General features: G+C 37.5%; 1 protein-coding gene and 1 long non-coding RNA gene across 3 annotated transcripts in view; one reads left to right on the top strand and one right to left on the bottom strand.

Moving 5' to 3' along the window:
• The window catches only part of LOC139080415 (uncharacterized), a 42,046-nt gene extending 24,122 nt beyond the window's left edge, over positions 1-17,924 (bottom strand). The window contains exons 1-2 of the long non-coding RNA XR_011534919.1: positions 17,581-17,924; positions 13,693-13,826 (exon numbers count right to left, since the gene is read on the bottom strand). This is a non-coding gene — a long non-coding RNA (uncharacterized lncRNA). The remainder of the gene's footprint in view (positions 1-13,692; positions 13,827-17,580) is intronic.
• The window catches only part of CUBN (cubilin), a 256,044-nt gene that overhangs the window by 185,207 nt on the left and 48,021 nt on the right, over positions 1-22,816 (top strand). For both annotated transcript variants that reach the window (XM_070600806.1, XM_008510973.2), the window contains 7 exons: positions 789-995; positions 2,040-2,189; positions 4,019-4,140; positions 4,681-4,906; positions 6,362-6,549; positions 11,882-12,038; positions 13,604-13,753. In XM_070600806.1, the coding sequence (XP_070456907.1) occupies positions 789-995; positions 2,040-2,189; positions 4,019-4,140; positions 4,681-4,906; positions 6,362-6,549; positions 11,882-12,038; positions 13,604-13,753 (1,200 nt within the window). The remainder of the gene's footprint in view (positions 1-788; positions 996-2,039; positions 2,190-4,018; positions 4,141-4,680; positions 4,907-6,361; positions 6,550-11,881; positions 12,039-13,603; positions 13,754-22,816) is intronic.

Genomic DNA, 22,816 nt, shown 5'->3' on the forward strand with positions numbered 1-22,816 from the left:
ATTACAGTTGGTTGCCAGTTCCGCAGTCCTTGGTTAATTATTTTGTGTTGAAAGACATCATCTACCTCTTAGAAGGTGACTTACTCCCAGAGAGTAACTAATTTAATTGAAGACAGACAGATTTTACTGTTTCTTAGTCATCCATCCATATATATATTGCCATTGTAAATGAATGAGGGGTTCACATTTGATGTAGAGTATTTAAAAATTAAGCAAGATATCGCCTTTCTATTCTAAATCTGTCCTACTTTCTGGATTGGTGTTATTATCTAAGAGTTTTAAAATTTAGGAAGAGTGGAACTGAATATTTAAAAAATCATTTAAGTTATTTCATTGATACAAGGAGCATTCGTTCCCTATTAAAAGGGGCAAATTCATTGGTGCTCCAATGTTATATTATCTGTTTGATTCAAATAAATTCTTAGGTGAGGTGGAGAAATGCTAACCAGGAGCCATTGGGACCACCCTTATATTTAGATATTCCTCTAAATTAAATATTAGCGAACAATAGACCTAAATTAGGAGACTGATGCACAGCCAAACCCCACCCTAATCTACAGGGAAATAAAGGAGCTGCTTATTTTTGCTCATCTTTCTTTCTAAACCCACAGAAACTTCTTCCATTGTTTGCATGCATGTGCCAGCCCTTCACCCACAACCTTGACTTCGCCTCGAAAAACAAGTCAAAGCAATAAAAATGTTGCTGTTGCTATTTTCTTTATTATTTGTATCTTCTATGATGGCGTGAATCTTGCTGCTACTTTCTCTGTTGCTTCCTGTTTCCTTAGTGTGTGGCGGGTCTCTTGCAAATTCTCCTGAAGGAAACTTTACTTCTCCTGGCTATAATGGAGTCAGTAATTACCCGAGAAACCTAAACTGTGAATGGACTGTCAGCAATCCAAATCAGGGAAATTCATCCATCTACATTCGTTTTGAGGATTTTTACCTAGAAAGTCACCAAGACTGTCAGTTTGATGTCCTAGAATTCCGAGTGGGTGAGTTCAATCAAGGAGCACGTTCTCCCATTTATCTACAGTACCCTCTTATGCTTGAAGACCACCAACATTGGAAAGGAGTCAAATGGCTATAATACATGTACATAATATCCAAAAGAATGTTGTCAGACAAAGTGGTAATTCTGTGTATGCCCAGCTGAGGAAAACAATGCCCTATGAACAGTGAGTGGGATGGACCGGTGTTTACAGCTAGATCCTATAATTCAATTGATGTGAGATTTACCCAGGAGAGATTCTGGTTTGTCTTTCTGTTAGTGAGTTCACGTGGTCCCTTCAACTTTCATCTACTGTTCAAGGCTCCTTTCCTCAGACACTAGAACATAAAGTGGTCAGAATGTGTTGGTGGTTTCCAGGACTCACCAAAGAGGCTGTGGAATTCTACTTAGGACTTAGAAGTCCAAAGAAGTTTTGCGATGTACCAGATGGAGAAGCACATGGAAGCTGTTTGGGGAATTATGCCCAAAGCAGTCAAGTTTGTCTTTGTTTTCATGGTAGAAATGGATTGAGCTGCACTTGGTAAACCATAATTTTCTTGAGAGTTTTTAAAAATCTGCATTCATGGGAGATGAATCCATTTTAGCTTTTTCCTGTAGTCAAGGCACAGGTTAGCCATCAAATTGCTCCTATCATTACATTGATGCTCCTTAGTGGAGGAAAGTAACATCTGTGTTGTCCAAGTTTCACTGAGTTCCATGATATCACAAAATTTTATGCTAAAATAATTATGAAAACACAAATTGGGACAAAACAGCACATACAATAGAGAATGAGGCTCATATCAAAAAAGCATATTTTTGTTTGTTTTTTACCCTTTTGGAGGTAAATATTTTGTACACATATATTTCTTTTGCAGTGGACAAAGATAGAAAGGAAATCTATGAAAGGTCTGCTACTAAAGGAGAATTTAGATGAATGTCAATGAATATCTTGAAATGTTTTTTATTGTTTATTCCTTCTGAATTCATCAACTGTATTTCTCAAAAGTTATACAAACAATGGCACTTGTCATGTTGTTTTGTTCAGGTAATGCTGATGGGCCTCTGATGTGGAGGCTTTGTGGTCCTTCAAGCCCTGCAATGCCATTGGTTATACCTTATCCTCAGGTATGGATACACTTTGTCACCAATGAACGTGTAGAGCATGTTGGCTTCCATGCAGAGTACTCCTTTACAGGTAAGACTTATGATTAAGCTCTCAAACTCTGGCAATAAAATAATAGATAATAATTTTTTCCATAAAGATCTCACATATATTTGGCAGGCTTATTTCTAGGTAGCTATTGGTTTTGGTAGCTAACGTCAATGAGACGCTCTAAATTACCTGTTCTAATTGCTGTTTTCTAATTGCTGTTGCTGATACCCAGAAATTTTAAGATTTTTATACATTCATCTGTAGCCCAGAGATCTCGCTATAGTCTTATTAGTTTTAGTAGTTTGTCTAGATTATCTTTGGTTTTTCTATGTAAACAATCATATCTTATGCAAATGATAGTACTTTTCTTCTGTTGACCCCAAAGCTTTATTTCTTTTTCTTGTCTATTTCACTGGCTAAGGCCACAGTCATAATGTTGGATGGAAGGGATGATAGCATCTTGTTTTTGACCTGAATGTGAATGTTTATGACATTTCATTGTTAATTATATTGGTTGCTCTCAGATTTTCAAGAAATACTCTTTATCACATTAAATAATGTCCCTTCAATTCTTAGTGTACAAATTTTTTTTTTTTTACTGTGAATGAGTATAATGGTGTAATGGGTGTTATCAAATGATTTTTCTGCATATTGAGGTGATCCTCTTTTTTCCTCCTTTAATATGTTAATGTGATAAATTATATTGAAAGACTTTTCTCTTGTTAAACCATCCCTTCATTTCCAGGATAAACTGTACTGGGTCATGATGTGTGTTTTGAACACATTACTGGATATTATTTGCTAATGTTTTGTGTTGAATTTGCATCTGTAACATTTGGTTTGTGCCTGAAAATTTAGCCCAAGAAAGGGCACTATCCTTGCTGCTTCTCCAGGCCATTGAAGTTTTTCCAGTCCTTTTTCACTAACAGGACAGTCCTTCCAGATTCCCAACTTTATGTAAAAGACTCAGCTCCAGCTCTTCCTTTTGTGGGGGTCCAAAGCCATGTGTTCTCTTTCGGCCTGGTTATCAAAACCTCTGGGGTCCACATCTTGGTTCTATATCCTCTCTGGCTGTCACACTTTCTCTTTGAGATTTCTCATTGGAATTTGAATACACTCATTGTTTATAGATTTTAGAGACTCCTTTCTTTCCATTAAGTTTGGCTATAACTCAAAATATGTTTTGGTTATAGTTTTATCTAACATTTCTTTGAGTTATAATCAAATGGTTGATTGGGGGAAGGAGCAAGATTGGTTATCAGCTCAATCCACCATCTCGCTGTTTGTTTTTTCTTTATCAAATTGAAAGAAAAGAGTCAGGCATCAGGAGCAGCATTACTCGTGTGGAGCCTCAGATCATACTGTGCTTTAGAAATAGATCCGTTTTTCAACTTCCTGTGCTAATGTCTACTTTGATAGCTGACTCCAGACACACGTGCTTATTATCAAATGACAAAGTCTTTAATTATGGTGCTGATCATATTCTTCAAGCTTATATTTATTTTCATTGGCCTAGTTTTTTCAAGAAAGGCAATATTATTTACTTTGTCCCTAGTGCATTTACTGTCAGTTAAACACACATCTAATTATTCCCCATTTATGGTACAGATTATCTTCCTTCTCCTTTGTACTAAACTTGAGCCTGTTTTCACTATGTGATTCTGTGTAATTAACATTGTATGGGATTCTGTTTATTTCCGATCTTCTCCCCAGTTTTACTGTGCTTTTGTCCAATTTCATCTATTTATTCATTTATTGGATTTTTTTTTTTTAAATCATAAAGAATGATAGCTGTAAGTACTACTTGCTTTGGCTTTGCAGGGTTGTTTTTTCCTTTTCTCTTATTTAGAGGGTTACAAATCTGATTTCAGACTGTGGTGGAATACAGACAGGTGAGAGTGGAGTAATCACAAGCCCCAACTATCCAGCCTCTTATGACAGCTTGACCCACTGTTCTTGGTTATTGGAAGCCCCACAAGGCCACACCATCACTGTGAGTTCTGATGACTGGGTACAGTACTTTGGAGACTATAAAACTACAATATTGTGTCTGTGTTGAACAGAGTTTTTTTAATGAGCAAGTGCTTAGAATAGGCTTTGATCCTGCAATCAGATCATTTTCTCCCTAAAATTCTCTCATGAGAGTACATACATTGGCATCTGCAAGTTTACAGTGAATGAAGAATGAAGTCTCTTTGTCAAGCATAGGAGGAGGTATATCTAGAAGACAATTCTTCATCCAACAGAGAGGGGTGTTCATGTTCTTGCTATGAGTTGCCATCGAAGCCCAGGGGACTGCGGAGGTCCCCCTAATGGCTCCAGTTTCTAGAGAAATATTCTCTCTCAAAACTTCCAAGAGAAATTTCAATAAGGAAAAAGAGACGAGGACAGGGGAGAATTAAATAAGAGACCTAAATACAAAATTATATAAATTAAAACCAAATCAAAGGATTTGTGAGGATCTTATCTAACTCTGGGTAGGTAAGTTCACTTATAACTCGGAGTGCCTCATTATTTCTTTTTTCTCCTGCAGCTTACATTTACTGACTTTGATATTGAAGCCCATTCAACCTGTGCTTGGGACTCTGTGACTGTCAGGAATGGTGGCTCTCCTGGATCGCCCATAATAGGACAATACTGCGGAAGTTCAAATCCCAGGACGATCCAGTCTGGTTCCAACCAGCTGGTGGTGATTTTTAACTCGGACCACTCGGTGCAAAATGGTGGATTTTATGCTACGTGGAGCGCACAAACCTTAGGTAAAAGAAAGATCCTCTGCACTCATTGTCTTTTTTCATTGAGGTATTTTTAAAATTTAATTAACTTATTCAACAAGTATACATTTGGACCCACTCTCTGTCAGACCCAGTTCTGCAGGTGTCATCTCATGTAGCAACCCTGTAAGGAAGACACAACATTGACTCATATTTTCTTCATTTTGCGTGGGTAGAAACTCAGAATAAATGGCTTGATAATTTGCCCAGGTCATGCAGCCTATAATTGGTAGAGTCAGGATTTGAATAAAGACAATGGAGCCTGGAAACTTTGATCTTAACACTTCACCATGCTGCCTCCATAGGCAAAAGGGCATGGCATACCCAGGGAATGACGAGTAATAGAAAAGATGTGCTGGAATCACAAGTAATTTCACATATTGGGAGCTTGGAGGCAGAATGCTGAGTGGTGAGCTGAGGGAAGGAAGATGAGTTGTCCACATCAAGAAGAGCCTTGGCTTCCATATTATCTCTTAAGCAATGGGGTTTAGAGCAGCAAAGTGATGAAATAAGGTTTGTGATTTAGAATGAAGGCTCTGTCTGTAGTATGTGGCAAAATATCATAGATTTGATTTCAAAAGAGTAGATTTTGTGCATATAAAGTATGAACTTCATGGAAATTTCCAGAAAATACAAGAATTTGCATCAGCTACTTTAGTCAAGATTTCTTTAAAGTCTTGCAATATCACACACACACAGGGCAGTTCTTTCTAGGAGAGTCAGAGTTATTATGAAGATCTTAATGGAATAAGTCGAACTTTCTTTCATTAAACCACTGCTTTTCCAAGGGTTTAAAAGCAAAAGATACAGGGAATACTCTTTAATTGAACTTAATTTTGAGTTTGTACTTTTTTTCTTTTGTCGTGTCTGACGTACATATTTGAATAGGGTAAAATAATTCAGATTTCTCTTTCTGTCAATCCATGTAATTTATTTTCATCCATGAATGTTTCAATATGAATGAACCAAGCGGCTTGATGGGAGAATTTTTCCCTCCTCAAAATCATGTTCTCTAGTCTTGTATGTTAGGGTAAAATTACCAATGAGTCTAGAGTTGTATTCTCGTGAGTTGGTGGTAATAAAATACAGAACTTGGGATTTCTGGGCTACAAATAATATGGAGCCTCAAGGGGAATAAAAACTCCTGCTATTCTTTGAAGACAGGATAGAAGTCTATCCTCTTTATGACAAGGATTAGTGTTCTCAATTGAGTTCATATAAGTGTAACAAAACGGTAACAGCTGAAGCTTCGTGTGGATTCAATGCACCTTACATTTGTTGAGAGTTCTTGTTGCATATCTGCCTCGAAGGCCAGTCACCCACAGGTAAGGAAAGATGACCCGAAATCTCACATCTAGAAATGTGTCTTCTCCAAAAGTCTTGGGTTACCAAAATTATTTGCCTCACAAATTAATGACTTTTTCCATGACCATTTTTAAGGTTGTGGTGGAATATTTCATTCAGATAATGGTACAATCAAATCCCCCCACTGGCCTCAGAATTTTCCTGAAAACAGCAGATGTTCCTGGACGGTCATTACTCACGAAAGTAAACACTTGGAGATCAGCTTTGACAGCAACTTCCTAATCCCCAGTGGTGATGGACAGTGTCAGAACAGCTTTGTGAAGGTTAGTGCGCTTGTTTATTGAATTGGAGCCGATCTGGTTTTGTGAACATATAAACGTTTACACTAGAAATGGCTCGTTGCCTCTCAAAGTAAGAAAAGGACAATTTTGCTGCTGCTTGGATTTCTTGAATGAAAACGTGAGAAACCTCAGCTCTTAGGGGTTAACATTTCAGCCACAATAGATATATTGCCCTGTGACTTTTCACTTGCTAATGCATAGGAAAAATAATTAAGGAGATTGTTTTCTGGCCTTATTAAATTCTCATGAGCATTTATGGTTCTTCCTTTCTGTAGAAGCGAAAGAGAGAAGGCAAAATTTTTTTTCTTTTTTTCTGTTTTCTCTCTTTGTTTTTCTCTAATAGATCCTCAGGGACAAAACAAATATAAGACATATTATGGGCAACATTTAAAGTATGCTATAAAAATTACAGAAGGCTAGAGATGTCAATACTGCCAGCCTTCACCTTGGCCTTAAGAGCCACAAGGTGAAAAGACCATGAGAGACCCATGTGAAATGATGGCAGTGGGGTCATCTGTAAGGCGCTCTCTCTCAAAAGTTGCCAATACTGCTCACATGGCAGTGACTTTGCTTTTCGTTGATTTACGACCATGATGACTGCATTATAAATTCATTCCATCTGTGCTATTTTACATCTTCTATGTTCTGTCTCTAAGAGGCTGCACCTTTTAGTGGAAAGAACATCAGCCTTGAGTTCACATAGCCTCTTGTATTTACCACCTGAATGTTCCTCTATGAGCTAAGCATTTGGACTTTAAATTACTCAACCATAAAATGAAGACAACAATTTCTACTTTAGCAGGACTGCTTAAAGCCTTAGAGGTAATATGATATAATACAAATTGTGCTCACTATTTGGTATATAAAACCTACTAATGAATAGAAGTGGCTTTTATTGTTGATGTTATTTATTATTTTACACCATCTCTCAAATTATGTTTTATATCTAATAGATTCATGCTTACTGTTTAAATAAAAATCCCATATGTATATAAAATATGTGTATAATAAAGCATATTTAATATACACTTTTTCTAATTGCTATTTTCATGGAACAAATGAACTCTCTCTCTTGGACTGAGTCAACATTAAGTGTGTAGATGTTAGTAAAGTCTTGCAAGTTCTTCAAATGGCATTGAAAAATGACTTAGGCCCATTTCTCCTCTGGGTTGAATGGGAGTCCCTCTGCCATCAGACAAAGCCAACACCACTAACACGTGAGGTCAGTTTGGAGCCCTATAAAAACTAAGTAACCTGGGGAAGCATTCTTTTCCCTGCTGGGCCCGAGACTCCTGTTTCTGCCGGGAGATCCTGAAGTTGTGGGCAGAACCAGCAAGAGGGACCCAGCTACAGTGAGCAATCTCAAACCTCACACCCTACACAAAAAGTAACTCAAAATAGATCCTAAACCGAAATGTAAAATATACAGCTATAAACTTCTAAGGGAAAAAATAGCAGAAGACCTTTGGGACCTAGAGATAGGTGAAAAGTTCTTAGACTAAACAGCAAAAGAACGATCCATCCAAAGGAAAATTAATAAATTTCTTCTCATCAGAATTAAAAGCCTTTTGTTCCGTGAAAGCCTCTGTGAAGAGGATGAAAAGACAAGCTACAGACGGAGAGAAAAGGTTTACAAACTACGTCTCTAACGACAGACTGCTATCTAGAGCATATGCAGAACTCTCAAACCCAGCAATACAAATACAAAGGATCCAGTTAGAATCTGGGCAAAGGATATGAACAGGTATTTCACCAAAGAGGATACACAGATGGTAAATAAACATATGAAAAGATGTTTGACAATACTAGCCATTGGGGGGAGTGTGAATTTAAAAAACCACAATCAGATATTGCTACAAACTTATCAGAATGGCTAACATTAAAAAGAGCTGGCAATACCAAATTTTGGCAAGAATGCAGAAAGCTGTATAGCTTATCCATTGCTAGTGGGACTGTTAAATGGTACAGCCACTGTGAAAAATAGTTTGGCAGTTTCTTATCAAACTAAACATGCACTGACCATAAGATCCAGCAATTGCACTCCTGGGCATTTTTCCCAGGGTAATGCAAACTACGTCTACACCGAAACCTATACAGATGTTTATAGCAGCTTTATTTGTAATAGCCGGAAACGGAGTCAGTGCAAATGTCCTTCCACAGATAAATCATTAGACAAACTCTGGTACATACATACCATGGAATAGAACTCCTCAATATTGACAGACTAACAATTTGGACAAATCACCAGGGAGTTTTGCCAACTGAAAAAAGCCAATTCCAAAAGGTTACATACTATATTCTTTCATTTATGTAATGTTTTTGAAATGACAATATTTTAGAAATGGAGGACAGACAGCTGGGTTAGAGAGACAGGGGTATGGAAGTCAATTGCATGTGGCTGTAAAAGGGCAACTCTAGGGATCCTTGTGGTGCTGGAACTGTCCAGAACCTTCAGTGTGATAGTATGTAACTTGTATATAACTGAAGACACACATGTGCAAGTACAAGTAAAACTGGGAAATTGAGTAAGATTGGTGGACTGTATCAACGTCAATATCCTAGTTACAATATATACTATAGTTTTGCAAGATATCAATGTTGGGGAAACTGGGAAATGTGCATAAGGTATTTCTATTATAACTTACAATTGCATGTGAATCTGCAGTTATCTCAGTAAATATTTATTTTTTGCAAAAACTACTCAAGGGGCTGGCCTGGTGGCATAGTGGTTAAGTTCGTGCACTTTGCTTCGGCTGCTCAGCGGTTCACGTGTTCAGATCCTGGATGTAGACCTACAACACCACTCACCAAGCCACGTTGTGGTGGCATCCCACATACAAAATAGAGGAAGACGTTAGCTCAGCAACAATCTTCCCCAAGCAAAAAGGGGAAGATTGGCACAGATGTTAGCTCAGGGCCAATCTTTCTTACCAAAAAAAAAAATTACTCAAATGATAAAATATCACATGCAGCCAGGCAGAATTGTACAAAATCTTAAGAAAAGTTAGAAAATTTTTGAGCTGATGACAATTTCGTGGCATTTTGTAGATCCAATACAGTTTCAATGAGTCCTGGGTCATATAGCCAATGAAATGAGTTCTTGACTGACAAGGCAGCAATGGATATTTAATAACTCTTTGCCATTATTGTCATTACTACCCTTATGTTCTTGGGCCAGAAGATAGAGGTGTCAGGTCCCTAATTAATGACTTCAGAAAAGTACAAGCACTTGAGCATTCTTGGAGTTCTTTATTAAAGATCTTGAGATTCTTTATTCACAGTCCTACCTCTTATCACTTGACCTTTTTAGTAATATTTGCAAAAATAGCCTATGCAGTTATCTATCTCTCAGTAAGTCATGTTTATAATTTTACTAAATGTGGATAGAAAACTTCTGTACATTGTTTCCCTGGACAGTTAACGGGGAAAAAATTCTCAAAGGGGATATTAGGGAAAATTGGGAGTGTGCGTTTCTTTCCCAAGACTTTTTTGATCTTAGGTATTTGGTAGGATATCTGTGCTTTTCTTCTCATATCTCCAGGCCAGGCACCTCCCATATCTAATAAATGGCAAATATAATTTGACTTCAGTAAGATGACTAACAGCTGGATACCCAGTGTTTGAAAATCACTTGAAACGAAATGGCTTTAAAGAACTGAGAAATAATGAGTCAGTGCTATTTCACACCTCCTGCTATGGACTGATTTGCCAGTAGAAGTGTTTTTAGTGGCTTGATGTTTTATTGCTTTGTTTGAGTAATCTTCCTGAAAGTGATATGTTCAAATGAGTAATTTTATATAATTTGATGTGAAGAAAATGTTGAATAGTCACATAAGACTAATCCAAACCCAATTACCTTCTTGCCTTCTTGGATAGATAATTCTTAACTGGGGGGTGGGGGGGCAGGGGGGTGGTCCTGTGCATTATAGGATGTTTAGCAGCATGCCTGGCCTCTACTCATTACATGCCACTGCCCACACCAAACTTGACAATCAAAAATGCCGCCAGACATTGCCAAATGTCCCCTGGGGAGGGCAACATTGCTCCCTGTTGAGACTCACTCAACTTGGGGGATCTTCTCTGGTTAAACATGTTCAATGTGTTTTCATTACCTAACATCAAAATTTTCCTTGAGTGACTCAACATTTTAGACACCATGATCTCTTGCCTGAACTACTGCAAAACCCTCTTGGCTGATCTCCCAGCGTCTTCTTTTTCCCTCCTAGTCTCCATATTGTAATGTTTTCCAAAAACCAAGCATCATTGAGCCTTAAGCTTTCCAGTGGCTCTGTGCCGTTTTCAGGACAGTGGCCTAGATCTCTAACGTGCCGCAGGGCCTGCGTGGACTCCGCAGCCTCATCTCACACCTGACTCAGTTTTCTCTCTCTTCTTTGAAGTAGCCACGCCTCTTCCATACCATCAGGGCTTCTTCCGGCAGCCTCACCACTTCCCAGATAGGTCAAGCAACTCATCATACCCTCTCAACAGCTGCATTACAGCTCCTTTCAGAGTTGAAATTTTGCAATTAAATTTGTGATTCCGTGATTAATGTCCTCCCCCCAGGTTAGGATTAGCTTGCTTTGGAATTTTGATGCTCACGATTTATTCCTCAGCAACTGTTTTTCAAATGAGTCTATCAATTACTTCTTTTAAAGTGGCCAAACTAATTAAGTAACAGCCCAGTCTACTTGGGAGTTGCCAACCCAGTCTTTAGTGCATAATAGCACATAATGACTGAATTGCATCCTTTCCTCAAAATGAACCTTAAAATTTAACACTGCCAGGAAGTCTCCTATGATTTGTTTCAATTCATGCTAATTACTTGTATACAGTGTTTGGAATTCATGTCCGCTTTCTTCATGCTCCACAAACATATTAATTTCCATGGGCTTCTTGCTTGGTAAATGTTCTTTACCTGCAACCCCCAATTTGCCATCCTCGGAGGGAGAAATGGTAAGCACCACAGTAGCACACATTGCTGTCTGTCTCCCTTGTCACCTAGCAAGCCAGATCAGGTGAAGGTAAGAGGAGAAGGTAAGCAGAAACTGTATACTGATCAATTTTCTAGAAAAATCACTGCCTAGCTACACAAAATCCTGAACACAGTCTCCTTGGAAGAGTCAAGAATGGGATATGCTATAAAAAAGCAGCTTAAAAAAATATTCTCCGAAGAAAATATTGCAGACTTGCATGTGTTTTATTTACTATGATGTTTAGGCCTCTATTCACCTGAGTACCATTCATTTCCAGCCTAAGCACATTAAAACATTGACGGGGAAAACCTCTAGCGTTGTCTCGTTTGTGGCTTTGCTAGGTGTGGGCAGGAACGGAGGAGGTCGACAAAGCCCTGTTAGCCACAGGCTGTGGGAACGTGGCTCCCGGGTCCATCATCACACCACGAAACGCATTCACTGCCGTGTTCCAGTCTCAGGAGGCTCCAGCTCAGGGCTTCTCTGCATCCTTTGTAAGCCGTAAGTAGCCCTAAAGCCCAACGGAGAGGTCCTCGATGGGGTACGGCTGCCGCGGGCAAGCTTGGGGAAGAGTGGGGGCTGTACCAGGGTTGGCTGGAACTGGAGTCCAAGGGGAAGAGCGTGGCTGGGCACCTTATCCTGAGAGTACAACTTTCCTGCAAAATCGCTGAGAATGGAACTGAATTCAATGGTAGGTCAATTGAGAAATGATGTGAAAGGCCTGTGTGCCACTAGCCCACGTCAGCCTCGGTGCATAATAGCACATAATGACTGAATTGCATCCTTTCCTCAAAATGAACCTTAAAATTTAACACTGCCAGGAAGTCTCCTATGATTTGTTTCAATTCATGCTAATTACTTGTATACAGTGTTTGGAATTCATGTCCTCTTTCTTCATGCTCCACAAACATATTAATTTCCATGGGCTTCTTGCTTGGTAAATGTTCTCTACCTGCAACCCCCAATTTGCTATCCCCGGAGCCCTGTTAGCCACAGGCTGTGGCTTTAACAACACCCTGATTCCAGGGGCCTCACCCCAGACCTCTTGGAATTCAGCATTTCCATGTGGGACCTTCCCAAGTTTTAGCTCTCACCCGGGTGACTCTCATGCTCAGTCACCCTGGGGAGCCACTTTCCTCAGGGCTTTCTCTTCCTTCTCTGACCACCATTCACAAATTACATCTGTGGGAAATGTAGCGTTTTCAAGCCTGAGAAGCAATGGTGTGAACCTGTTGGCTGAATTAACTCAAGTAGCCACTAATTTCAAACCGCTGTTTAAGAAAAGGCTTGATGAAAGGAATTAGAGGAAGTAACACGGAGAAGGGGTCTTGCAGACATGAATGAGCGAAGGAGGGCAGTGTAAAGGAGGCGACCCCAGACCCATCTTGGGTTTCACTTGTTTGTTGTGTGTGTAGTGCTGTGTGTTTTAACATCAGTTTAGAAGGATACTGATACTTTCATATGTGATAGAGAGTGACGTGAATTAATTAGTGCTTCTATGAAAACATATGTCATTTTAGTGGTAAAAAGATAGTTTTCTCTATTTCTGACACAAGGGGTTCATGTGAGAATTTGATAAGAGTTGGGATTAGTAAATTCACCCATTTTTTTTTAAAACAGGTGTTGTTATTATGACAATGGTAATGAAAATAGCGTGGTTTTCTAAGAATATAATGAGATATTTTTAAACCATTAGGTGTACTGATCAGATCCAAATCACTTTTCATCACTTTTATTTCTCCATCTACATGAATCATATTAAATCTTTGCTAAGTTATCCGTTCTTTCAATACCTTAACGTTGAGTGATTTGCACAGGATTTGTGGTAAAATTTCTACTACTAGCCCAAAACTCTGCATCATTTTCTAAAAAATGTATGATGTTATTTTTCGTGTATATTTATTTTTAAATCAGAGCTCCGTTCTCTTAGATATTGCTTCTTCCATTGAGTATCTCAGGGAATACGTCTCTAGAGAATTTAGGAAATGTGAGTCTTTCTCTCACTGATAAAAAGATGCCAAATGTGAGAACCAATGTTCTGATAATGCCTTTTTCTTCCCCCATAGGATGTGGGCGTAATTTCACTAATCCTTCAGGTTACATCGTTTCTCCAAATTACCCAAAGCAATATGACAACAACATGAATTGCACCTACCTCATAGAGGCTGATCCTCTGTCTGTGGTCCTTTTGACTTTTGTGTCTTTCCATTTGGAAGGTAAGTTTATTCTTATGTAAATTACAGTTGATTCTTAATAAATGAATGAATGATGAGTAGAGGCAGAGAGAGTCTGAAATCACCATTTGAAGAAAGTATTAAAAATGCTGCATGGTATATATGATGTAAACTTGATTCAAATTCCACCCAATATTTTAAGAACACATGTACCATTCCATATATTCCATCCAGAAGTGAAAAAATAACACAAGCTTTAACAACACAAACATCACAAATTGCTTAAAGAGAATAAGTCTGAAATGTATTACATGTTAATAATAGTCTTTAATTTATTCATTTGCATTTATTCAACACACAAACGTGTGCAGGTGTGCGCCCACATGCACACGCACACTATAACTAGCAAGAGAAACTGTGTGCTCAGTCAAAGCAGGTGCTCAATAAATGTGGAATGAGTGAATGAATTAATAAAATTGATAAATATCTGTGCTGTACTTCTTAAAAATATTACCATGGGACACTCTTTCATCTCTTTTTTCTTTTTCATCTGCATCATTCCCATAGGGATAAATCCCTAACCACAGGTGCCCCTTTGGGGTCATTCCCTGGCTCTAGGAAATAGATTTTAGCAAAAGGAACATGGAGCTGCTGGTCTGGGCTGGGCTGTGACCGCTTTAGACACAACTCGGTTATCTAAAGGATGCTATGACGCCACAGAAAAAGATCCCTTCAAGTAGAGGGGTATTTTCAACCACTCAGTCATACTCATATTTTTGACAAAGTAACTTTCCATTTCCACATTGCAATTAATGTGTAAATTTATCAAGCTACCGCAGCATAATCAGAATTTCCCTCTGTTTGCGTTAGTCTCCCATGGCAGTGAAAAGTTACACTTAGCAAAAAGTTCTACAGTATCCAGCATCTGGGAAATTTATGCTTCATAAAAATTAAAATGACATGTCGGTATTGATACATGGATAAATTGTACAAAGCCTTTCTCACTTTATCCTTTTTCTATGAACTCTTTTTCCTACATCTCTACAAGTTATAGTTTTTGGCACATGTGTTTGCTAGAAAATGCCTAGTGTAAATTGATGTTTTTCGCTGTAAAAATGGAATATGAAGTCAAACGTAATCTTTTCTGCGTTTGCTAACACAAAATCCCAGTGATATAAAAAGATGTTCATGATATATACAGTATTAGGGGAGGGTGACAGTTTATATAAGATGATCTAATTTTCTATTTAAAATAACATATTTAGGGGTGTGAATAAAATCCGTAAGGCTATTAAGCAGAACTTTAAGAATTGTTACTGCTGTGCTATAGATTTATAGATGATATTTATTTTCTTCCTTATACTTTTTCTATAATTTTATAATCAGGGGAACGTTGTTTTAACAACAGGGCTCGGATTCTGCATTTTTATGTGCATTTGTTCTCATTAAATTGCATAAACAGAAGAATGTCAAATGCCAATATCATTTAGACTAAAAAAGGAGATGCTGGTAAATATGCTATTTAGGATAGCCATAAAAAGCCCTGCCAAACCTGATGGTATATGGGTTATTACAAGGGAACCTACACTGGCCCCAAACAGTGACTTCCTGAGTTTAGCTGACAAGGTGGGGTAAAGGGTAGTGTCCTGTGGATGCCTAATGGGGGGATGTTGGGGAAAGCACAGTATTTTAAGATGGGTCGCAATGCCAGGTTGGCCAATTACCAGTCACACAACAGTGCAAATTAGATATCCTTTCTTTCTGATAATCACTTTAGTATTTTAAAAATATAAAATAGTAGTTATGAAAATCAGATAATGCCTGTAGAAACAAATTTTGTGAACTATAATTCATTAGAATGACCATTATTTTATTGTTTTTGCTGCCACCAGTCAGGATCTCTAGACATGCCCTCACACAAGTGAGATATTTGGTTTTGCCAGATTAAATTTCTGCTTCTACTAATGAATTTGCTAATCCTCAGCCAGTTGAAGAGGCTAATTTTTTTTATGAAATTATCTCCTTATGATAATGTCTTGTGCGTTTCCAGTGTTAAAAGTACTCAGCATTTTCAAACTGCTAAGTGAGAGATGTCAGGCTATGGATTAATTGGACTATGATGATTCCCAAAAAGGGCAACATTAATCAAATTTACTTTAAAATTAGATGCTTATTACTAATCATATGAGTGCTGATGTTGATTGAATACCATCAACAAGCTAGAGGTTCATTAGCTCCAGTAAAAATAACCATCTCCCCCTTCTAAAGTGAGCCTGAGGAATTCACGTGCAGTATATTGTGATAAAATTGACACTTGCTCTAAAAAAAAAAAAAAACAGATTTTTTGCAGGAGCCTTGGCCTTTCTAGCTGCTATAAGCAATAGGAACTATTTCTGAGAGACTCTGTCCAAATGACTAAGCATTTCTGAGCCCAACATGCCAGCAGAGCCAGCTTTGGCCTAGCGAGAGATGAGGGGTCCAGATCCGCTCTTTTGGTGGGCCATTAGCAAAAAAGGTAGATTTGGCAAGAAAAAAATGGGCTGTCCCAAGCTATGAAATACTCTGGGGAAACACACTGGTCCATACCTTGTGTCTACTAAACACCGACAACTGTTTACGAAAGGTTTTACTATCCAGGCCTGCATACTGACCATTCAGCTACACACGGGTACTTTCCAAACAGGGAGGGTACGAAGGTCCAGTGACCTACTTTCCCCTAAAGCAAGCTGCTCTAAAAGTATGTTATAATATTTTATGTTGGCCTAAGTTTCTCTGAACTTTCTCATTATTATTACATCTCTAATACTAGTCATTCTCCGAACGGCAGACTGCTCATATTTTCTATGTAATCACTACTGAAGCATAAAACTTCCAGCGAAATCAATTAGAAGAGATGGAAGAAATTTCCATTTCAGAATTTACAACTGTTTTTTTCTTTCTGAATGTAATCTCAAGGCTAAAATAGCTCTCGGTATTCTTAACAGTGTCTTCAGAAGTTTGTAAAATAAAATAGAGAACTGACAAATTCAAAATGTTTCTTCTGGTTAAAAATGAAACACCAGAAACAGACAATAGCTAACAACAAAGCCTGAGAGAGAAAATACTGACGTTCGTACTTATTTTGGAATCAGATGTTATTAAATAAATACTGATTTTATTTTCCCCAATGTTGAGCAGTCTAAAAGTATACTTTTGTGTTTTCATTATTTATGTGGCCAAGTAGATGCCTCTAAGTTACTGGGAAGATTATAAGCCATTATTATTATTATTGTTATTTTTATTTTTACTTCATAGATAAAGCATTTAACAGATGAGGTAACCTAAGGCAAGTGAATGCCTTCTGTACCTTGATTTTTCTATCATCGAAATTGGATAATATCATTGATTCACTTTGGTGAGAATGAGGGGTGTAGAAATTCTTAACTAAAAAATCTACATCTGGGTAAATTCTAAACTCAATTTTTCTCAGATCCAGAGTATCTCTTGATAAGAACTGGACAGTAAAATAGCGCCTTAACAGAGGAATTGGAGAGAAACGAAGGGCAAATATTTTGCTCACTGTCCTCCAGGGATGGCCTCAGAAGCCCCAAGAGGAAGAGGGCTAGATTTCCAGAGTAGCCAGATGAGAAATCCTACATCATATCTGCCTGAATTCTCTTTTATTAACGTAAAAGTCCTGGTTTACAGGCTACACCTAGTATAGAGCTAAAAAGAACAAGTAAAGAAAGTTTAGTTTTAGATTTTTCCTTTCGCCCGTTCTTCCATCAAGAAGCACAACAATTGAGTTTTGTCAGCTGTTTTAGTTCACATCTCCCCCCACCATTTAATCTAAGTTAAAAAAAATAAAGTAGCTTTACTCAATTACTTACCATTTCTTCTCTTTGCTTGCTCAATTGTTTTAAAGAAATCAGAATGTTGGCATATTTTGCAATCCGTTATTTTAGAAAGCATTGGGCAATGGTTCTTTTGAAATAGTTCTTACTGATATTTTGTTCAAATTGGCACGCGGTAGAGGAGATGGTTTAGTTACGTGAGAGTCCTTGCTTATCTTGTCTGTGTTATAAGACTTGGGCCTTCGTGCTCTGTGGAGCTGAGTTCCATACTAGCACATTGTATATGGTTGTTTACTAGCACACACTGTGCCTCTCACTCCTGCTGAGTCACCCCTCCACTGACGGGTCCAGTCTCCAAGCTACTCGGAGTGAAGTTAATTAGACAGTGCTGCTCCCTAATTCATGTCTCTCTCCCTAGAACCTCCCCTACTTTATCGTAAAGACTTTATCTTATCTACCGTATTAAAATATTCCAACCAAAAGGACCTCCCCCTATCTCTGGTCCTCTTTGGTGTCTCTGTCTCTCTATCCATGACTCCGAAGAAAAGTTGCACTCTGAACCGAAATGCCACAAGGTTATGCTATTGGCTGAATTACTCATCCTTGGCTTCCTTTCAGTTCTCTCCAAGTTCTCAGAATCATGATGGAATCCAGAAGTGAACATTGCTCTGTAATAAAGCCCAGAAGAATATGATAAAAATTAGATTTCAATATGTTGGACAAGCCTTACCCATTTCAAACAATAACCATGTTTAAAGTGTTTCAGGAAGATGGAAAAGAGTCATAAAATAAATCATGAAGGATCGTTTTAAATCTCAGAGATTTCAGTAGAAAATGTACATCAAAACATTTGCTGAAGATAAAATTAAGAATAATTATAGCTCCTTGTCCCATGACATGGGCTCTAGTCCAAGGAGAAGGTGTCATTCAGTTTCAGGGTACTTCTCTTCCTGACAATTCCCACATGTTTGATTGAATGCTACCTCTTGGCCATAAACTTAACTTTGCTATCTATCTTACTCCTTGAAGAACTTTTTGCAAACTTTGACTATATTCCTTTCTCTTCCTGGAAGACAGTCATCCAAGTTGAATTTAACTATATTCTACTTGAGAGTTTTGTGTATATTTTGGTTATGTAATCAATTGGTTCCCCCTATGATTATGGAAAAGTGTTTAATATCATTATTTTATGATGCCTGTGGTCTTTGTCACCAAGTGTCTTCTCATTGAAGAATCAGGCTGATATCATTGATCTAGAGCAGTGATGTGACATGGAGAGCTTGAGAAAAAGATAAATGTATTGTGAATTACTTGATGCCTACTGATGTCTTAATATCTAATTTTCTTGTATATTACCTTGTTTATGCTAATCCTCGATATGTTCTTAGACTTTAGGTAACTTTACAAATTCTGATATTATGTAATGTTCTATTTCTTATGGATAAAATTTGGAAGGACATCCTACCTTAAAGAAATGACTGCTGGAAAGGATACAAAAATGTTTTAATCCATCAAGCAACTTACTAAATATAATTACTTCATAATTTATTGAGTCAGTCTTTGAGAATGAGCAGATTGTCTTGAATGATTTGTTTAGTTATTTGATATTCTATTGCCATCCACAAAAAAATTAAAATCTCCTCTCAACTTCCTCTGCCTTTCCCCTGCCCAACTTCATCATTGTTGAATACAGGCCTTTTATAAAGAGTTAGTGAGTTTTAGTTATGTCTCAATATAGATATACCATTGCTATTTCATGAGTGAACTTTCCATAATTTAACTTGTTCCTTTAATTATTTTTTGGAAACATAATCAACCTAATGACACGCTTTACCTTATGTTTCACAGCCTTTCCATAATTTTCTAAGATATCCACCACTGTGATAGTCTACATCATTAGGCCAACAACTCAAAAACTAACTCTTTAATGCTTAAGGGGTATCTGCATGGCAGCCATCTGACCAATGTGATGCTGAGATTTTAATCCAGCATCAGCAATATTTCCTTTCATTCTGTGATTTTGCTTTTACGACTTTATATATTGTTGCTGGCTAGAGATATTTTTATAGCTAATGCCTTGTGTTTTTTGATTCTCAAACTAACCTACTCTGAATTTTTAAAATTCCAATGGAGCTTTTGGTGTCTGGAAGACAAATTCTGAGGTTATAGTTAAGGTACATAATTTGGCAGTATTCAAACCATAAATCTAAGTTTAGTGTATCTCTTTTTAGTCATATTTTTCCAAGATCATATTGCTTCTAATTGCATGGTAAGGTCATTGAAGTTTAGTCTTTCACATTTTTAACTTGTAGATTTATGCCCAATTAGAAGCATTTCTATTCTAGGATTTTCATAATGAAGAAATTCTTTAGAGTTAATTTAATAAATATGTCTTGAATTGATCCTTCAAGATTTCTTCAAGTTGAATAGAAACTTAGCTAAGTAGCCAAATGCATTCCTAAAATGACTTAAGATTTAAGTCACATAGATGTTTTCTGATAAAAATATCAATTTTCTCCAAGATAATCTTCTATCCAAAAAGGGGAAGGGAGTTTTTAATGTACATATATGTAAAAAAATGCATCTGTCAAGATTCTTCCTGTTAAAAATGGTAGATTATCTTCAAGTTAACTTAGATATAAAGTAGAGTGTATAAGAAGGACACTGGGTTATCTCATTAAAGGAAGGTTTAAAAATAAGAAGGGGAGTCGTGGGTTTCCAGAATAAGTAAAAGCAGTAAGAAGAATCCTTCAGAATGCTCTCTCTTTTCCTCCTTCTTTTTGCTGCTTTCTGCATGACAACTTCATTTTCCCTTACTATATATAGCCTGGCTTCCTTCATGTGTCAGGAGCCGGCTGCTGCTGTTTTCCAAGTTGAACATCATTGGTTCCTACTATTGACTCCCTCGCACTCAGTCATACTTTGAACACATCTGATTGGCCTCGACTGGGTCTGACATCCTACCTTGGAGTAATCAATCAATCTATCAACAGTGCTCAGAATGATGGGGTTCTAGAAAAATTAGTAACAACAATGATTATGATTATGATAATACATACTATATCTACTAGGAATTTTTTTGGGAAAACTAACAGGCAAATTAATTCAACCTGGTTTAAACATAAAAGGACATTTGGCATTTACTTCTTGAAGACCTCAAAGTTGGGTGTGCCTCAAATTTGCTTAATCTAGCATTGTAATTATGTCATCAAATATTCTACTTTTTCTATTCTCACTCTGTGCCACTCCAGTGTGAGCCTTACCTTAAGGGTGGCTCCTTACCTGGCTGTAGGGTCTGTGCTCTCACACGGTGGATTGTGCACTTCTCATGCACATCCAGGAAGAGAGAGGGTGTCTGTCTAGTGGCATGCTGGAGTTGGCTTGTACCATCTTGCAAGAGACAATCATGCTCCCCTGTTTCAAATTCTGCATTTAATGACCTCATGTTTGTAGCTCGAAACTGGCTATCATGGGAGTATTTATACCATGGAAATTGGCAGATGCTGCAAATCAAGGCCGTTTTCTTTCCCTCGGAGAGTTGGTTATATTTACCAACAGGGAACTGTCTATTTCAGATTCTGAACAATGGTCTTGAAATTTACCCTAATTGAGTTGGCCCAGGTCACATGCCCACCCTTGAACCAAGATCTATGGCCAGGGGACTTGAAATTATAAAATAAATGTATATCATAATTTCATTAATTTATAGGAGTTTTCTAACAACAAACAGTCAGTCTGATTTCAGAGTCCACTGTCTCATAGTATGTGCTCTTATAAAATATTGTAATACAGTTTTGGCCAGTTCCAATGGGGAATTTGAAAGTGGTTAAAGTTTGTGTGTGTGTGTGGAGGAGGATATATGTTGAAATTAGCATCTATATGAAATGAAAGCGTTTTTTGTTGTTTTTGTCAATGAGAACATGAAAAGTATTCCACATTATTAGCCATCAGAACAATGTAAATTAAGTGTCACGATAAGGTACCATTTCACACACACCAGAATGACTAAAATTATAAAGACTGACAATACCAAATGTTGACAAGCATGCAGAACAACTAGAAGTTTCATACTTCCTGATGAGAATGTATACTGATATAACCACTTGGAAGAATTGATTGGCAGTTTCTTATAGAATTAAATACACACCTAATTTATGACCCAACAATTCCACTCCTATGTATTTACCCAAAATAAATGAAAACTTATGACCATGCTAATATCCAGAATGTAAAAGAATTCTTACAACTCAAGAATAAAAGACATATAACCTAATTTAAAAATGGCAAAGGAACTGAATAGACATTCCTTCAAAGAATATATACAAATGAGCAATAAACACGTAAGAAGATGCTCCGCACCGTTAGTTATAGGGAAATGCAAATCAAAACCACAGTAAACTACCACTTCATATCCACTAGGGTGGCTAAATAAAAAAGACAGACAATAACAAGTGTTGGTGAGAATGTGGGAAATTAGAACCCTCATGCATTACTGGTGGGATGGTAAAATGGTGCAGCCTGTTAGGTCCTCAAAATGCTAAATATAGAGTTAACCATATGAGTCAGCAATTCCGCTTCTACTTATATATCCAAGAGAATTGAAAACATACATCCACACAAAACCTTGTACATGAATGTTCATAGCAGCATTATTCATGGTAGCCAGAAGGTGGAAACAAACCAAATGCCCATCTGCTGCTGAATGGATAAACAAAGTGTGGTCCATCCATACAATGTAATACCATCCAGCCTTGGAAGGAATGAAGTACTGACACGTGCTACAACATGGATGAACCTCAAAACCATTATGTTAAGTAAAAGCAGCCAGTCGCAAAAGGCTACCTATTATATGATTGTGTTTATGTGAAATGTCCAGAGTAGACAAATCCATTGAGAGTGAAAGTAGTTAGTGGTTGCCTGGGGCTGGGAGAGCAGTAAAGAGAGAGGGGAAAATGGGGAGTGATGGTTAACGGGTATGAGATTTCTCTATGGGAGAATGAAAATGTAGAATCAGGGAAAACATCAGATACCTAAAGTGTTGCGGGACCTTGAACTGGTAACACCTTCCCAAAGGACCATTTGATAATTCTGGAAAAGAATCTTACCTTAGTACCAGTAACTCAACTTCTAAAAATTTATTCTAATGAAATAATGAGAAACTTCTCAAATATTCACGTGCAAGAATGTTTGTTTGAAGTATTTTTAATCACAAAAAAGGTGGAAAAGATAGAATTTTCAAGCAACAGGAGATTAATTGAACATATTATGGCAC

This window comes from Equus przewalskii, chromosome 30 (genome assembly GCF_037783145.1).
Source record: "Equus przewalskii isolate Varuska chromosome 30, EquPr2, whole genome shotgun sequence".
Taxonomy (NCBI): domain Eukaryota; kingdom Metazoa; phylum Chordata; class Mammalia; order Perissodactyla; family Equidae; genus Equus; species Equus przewalskii.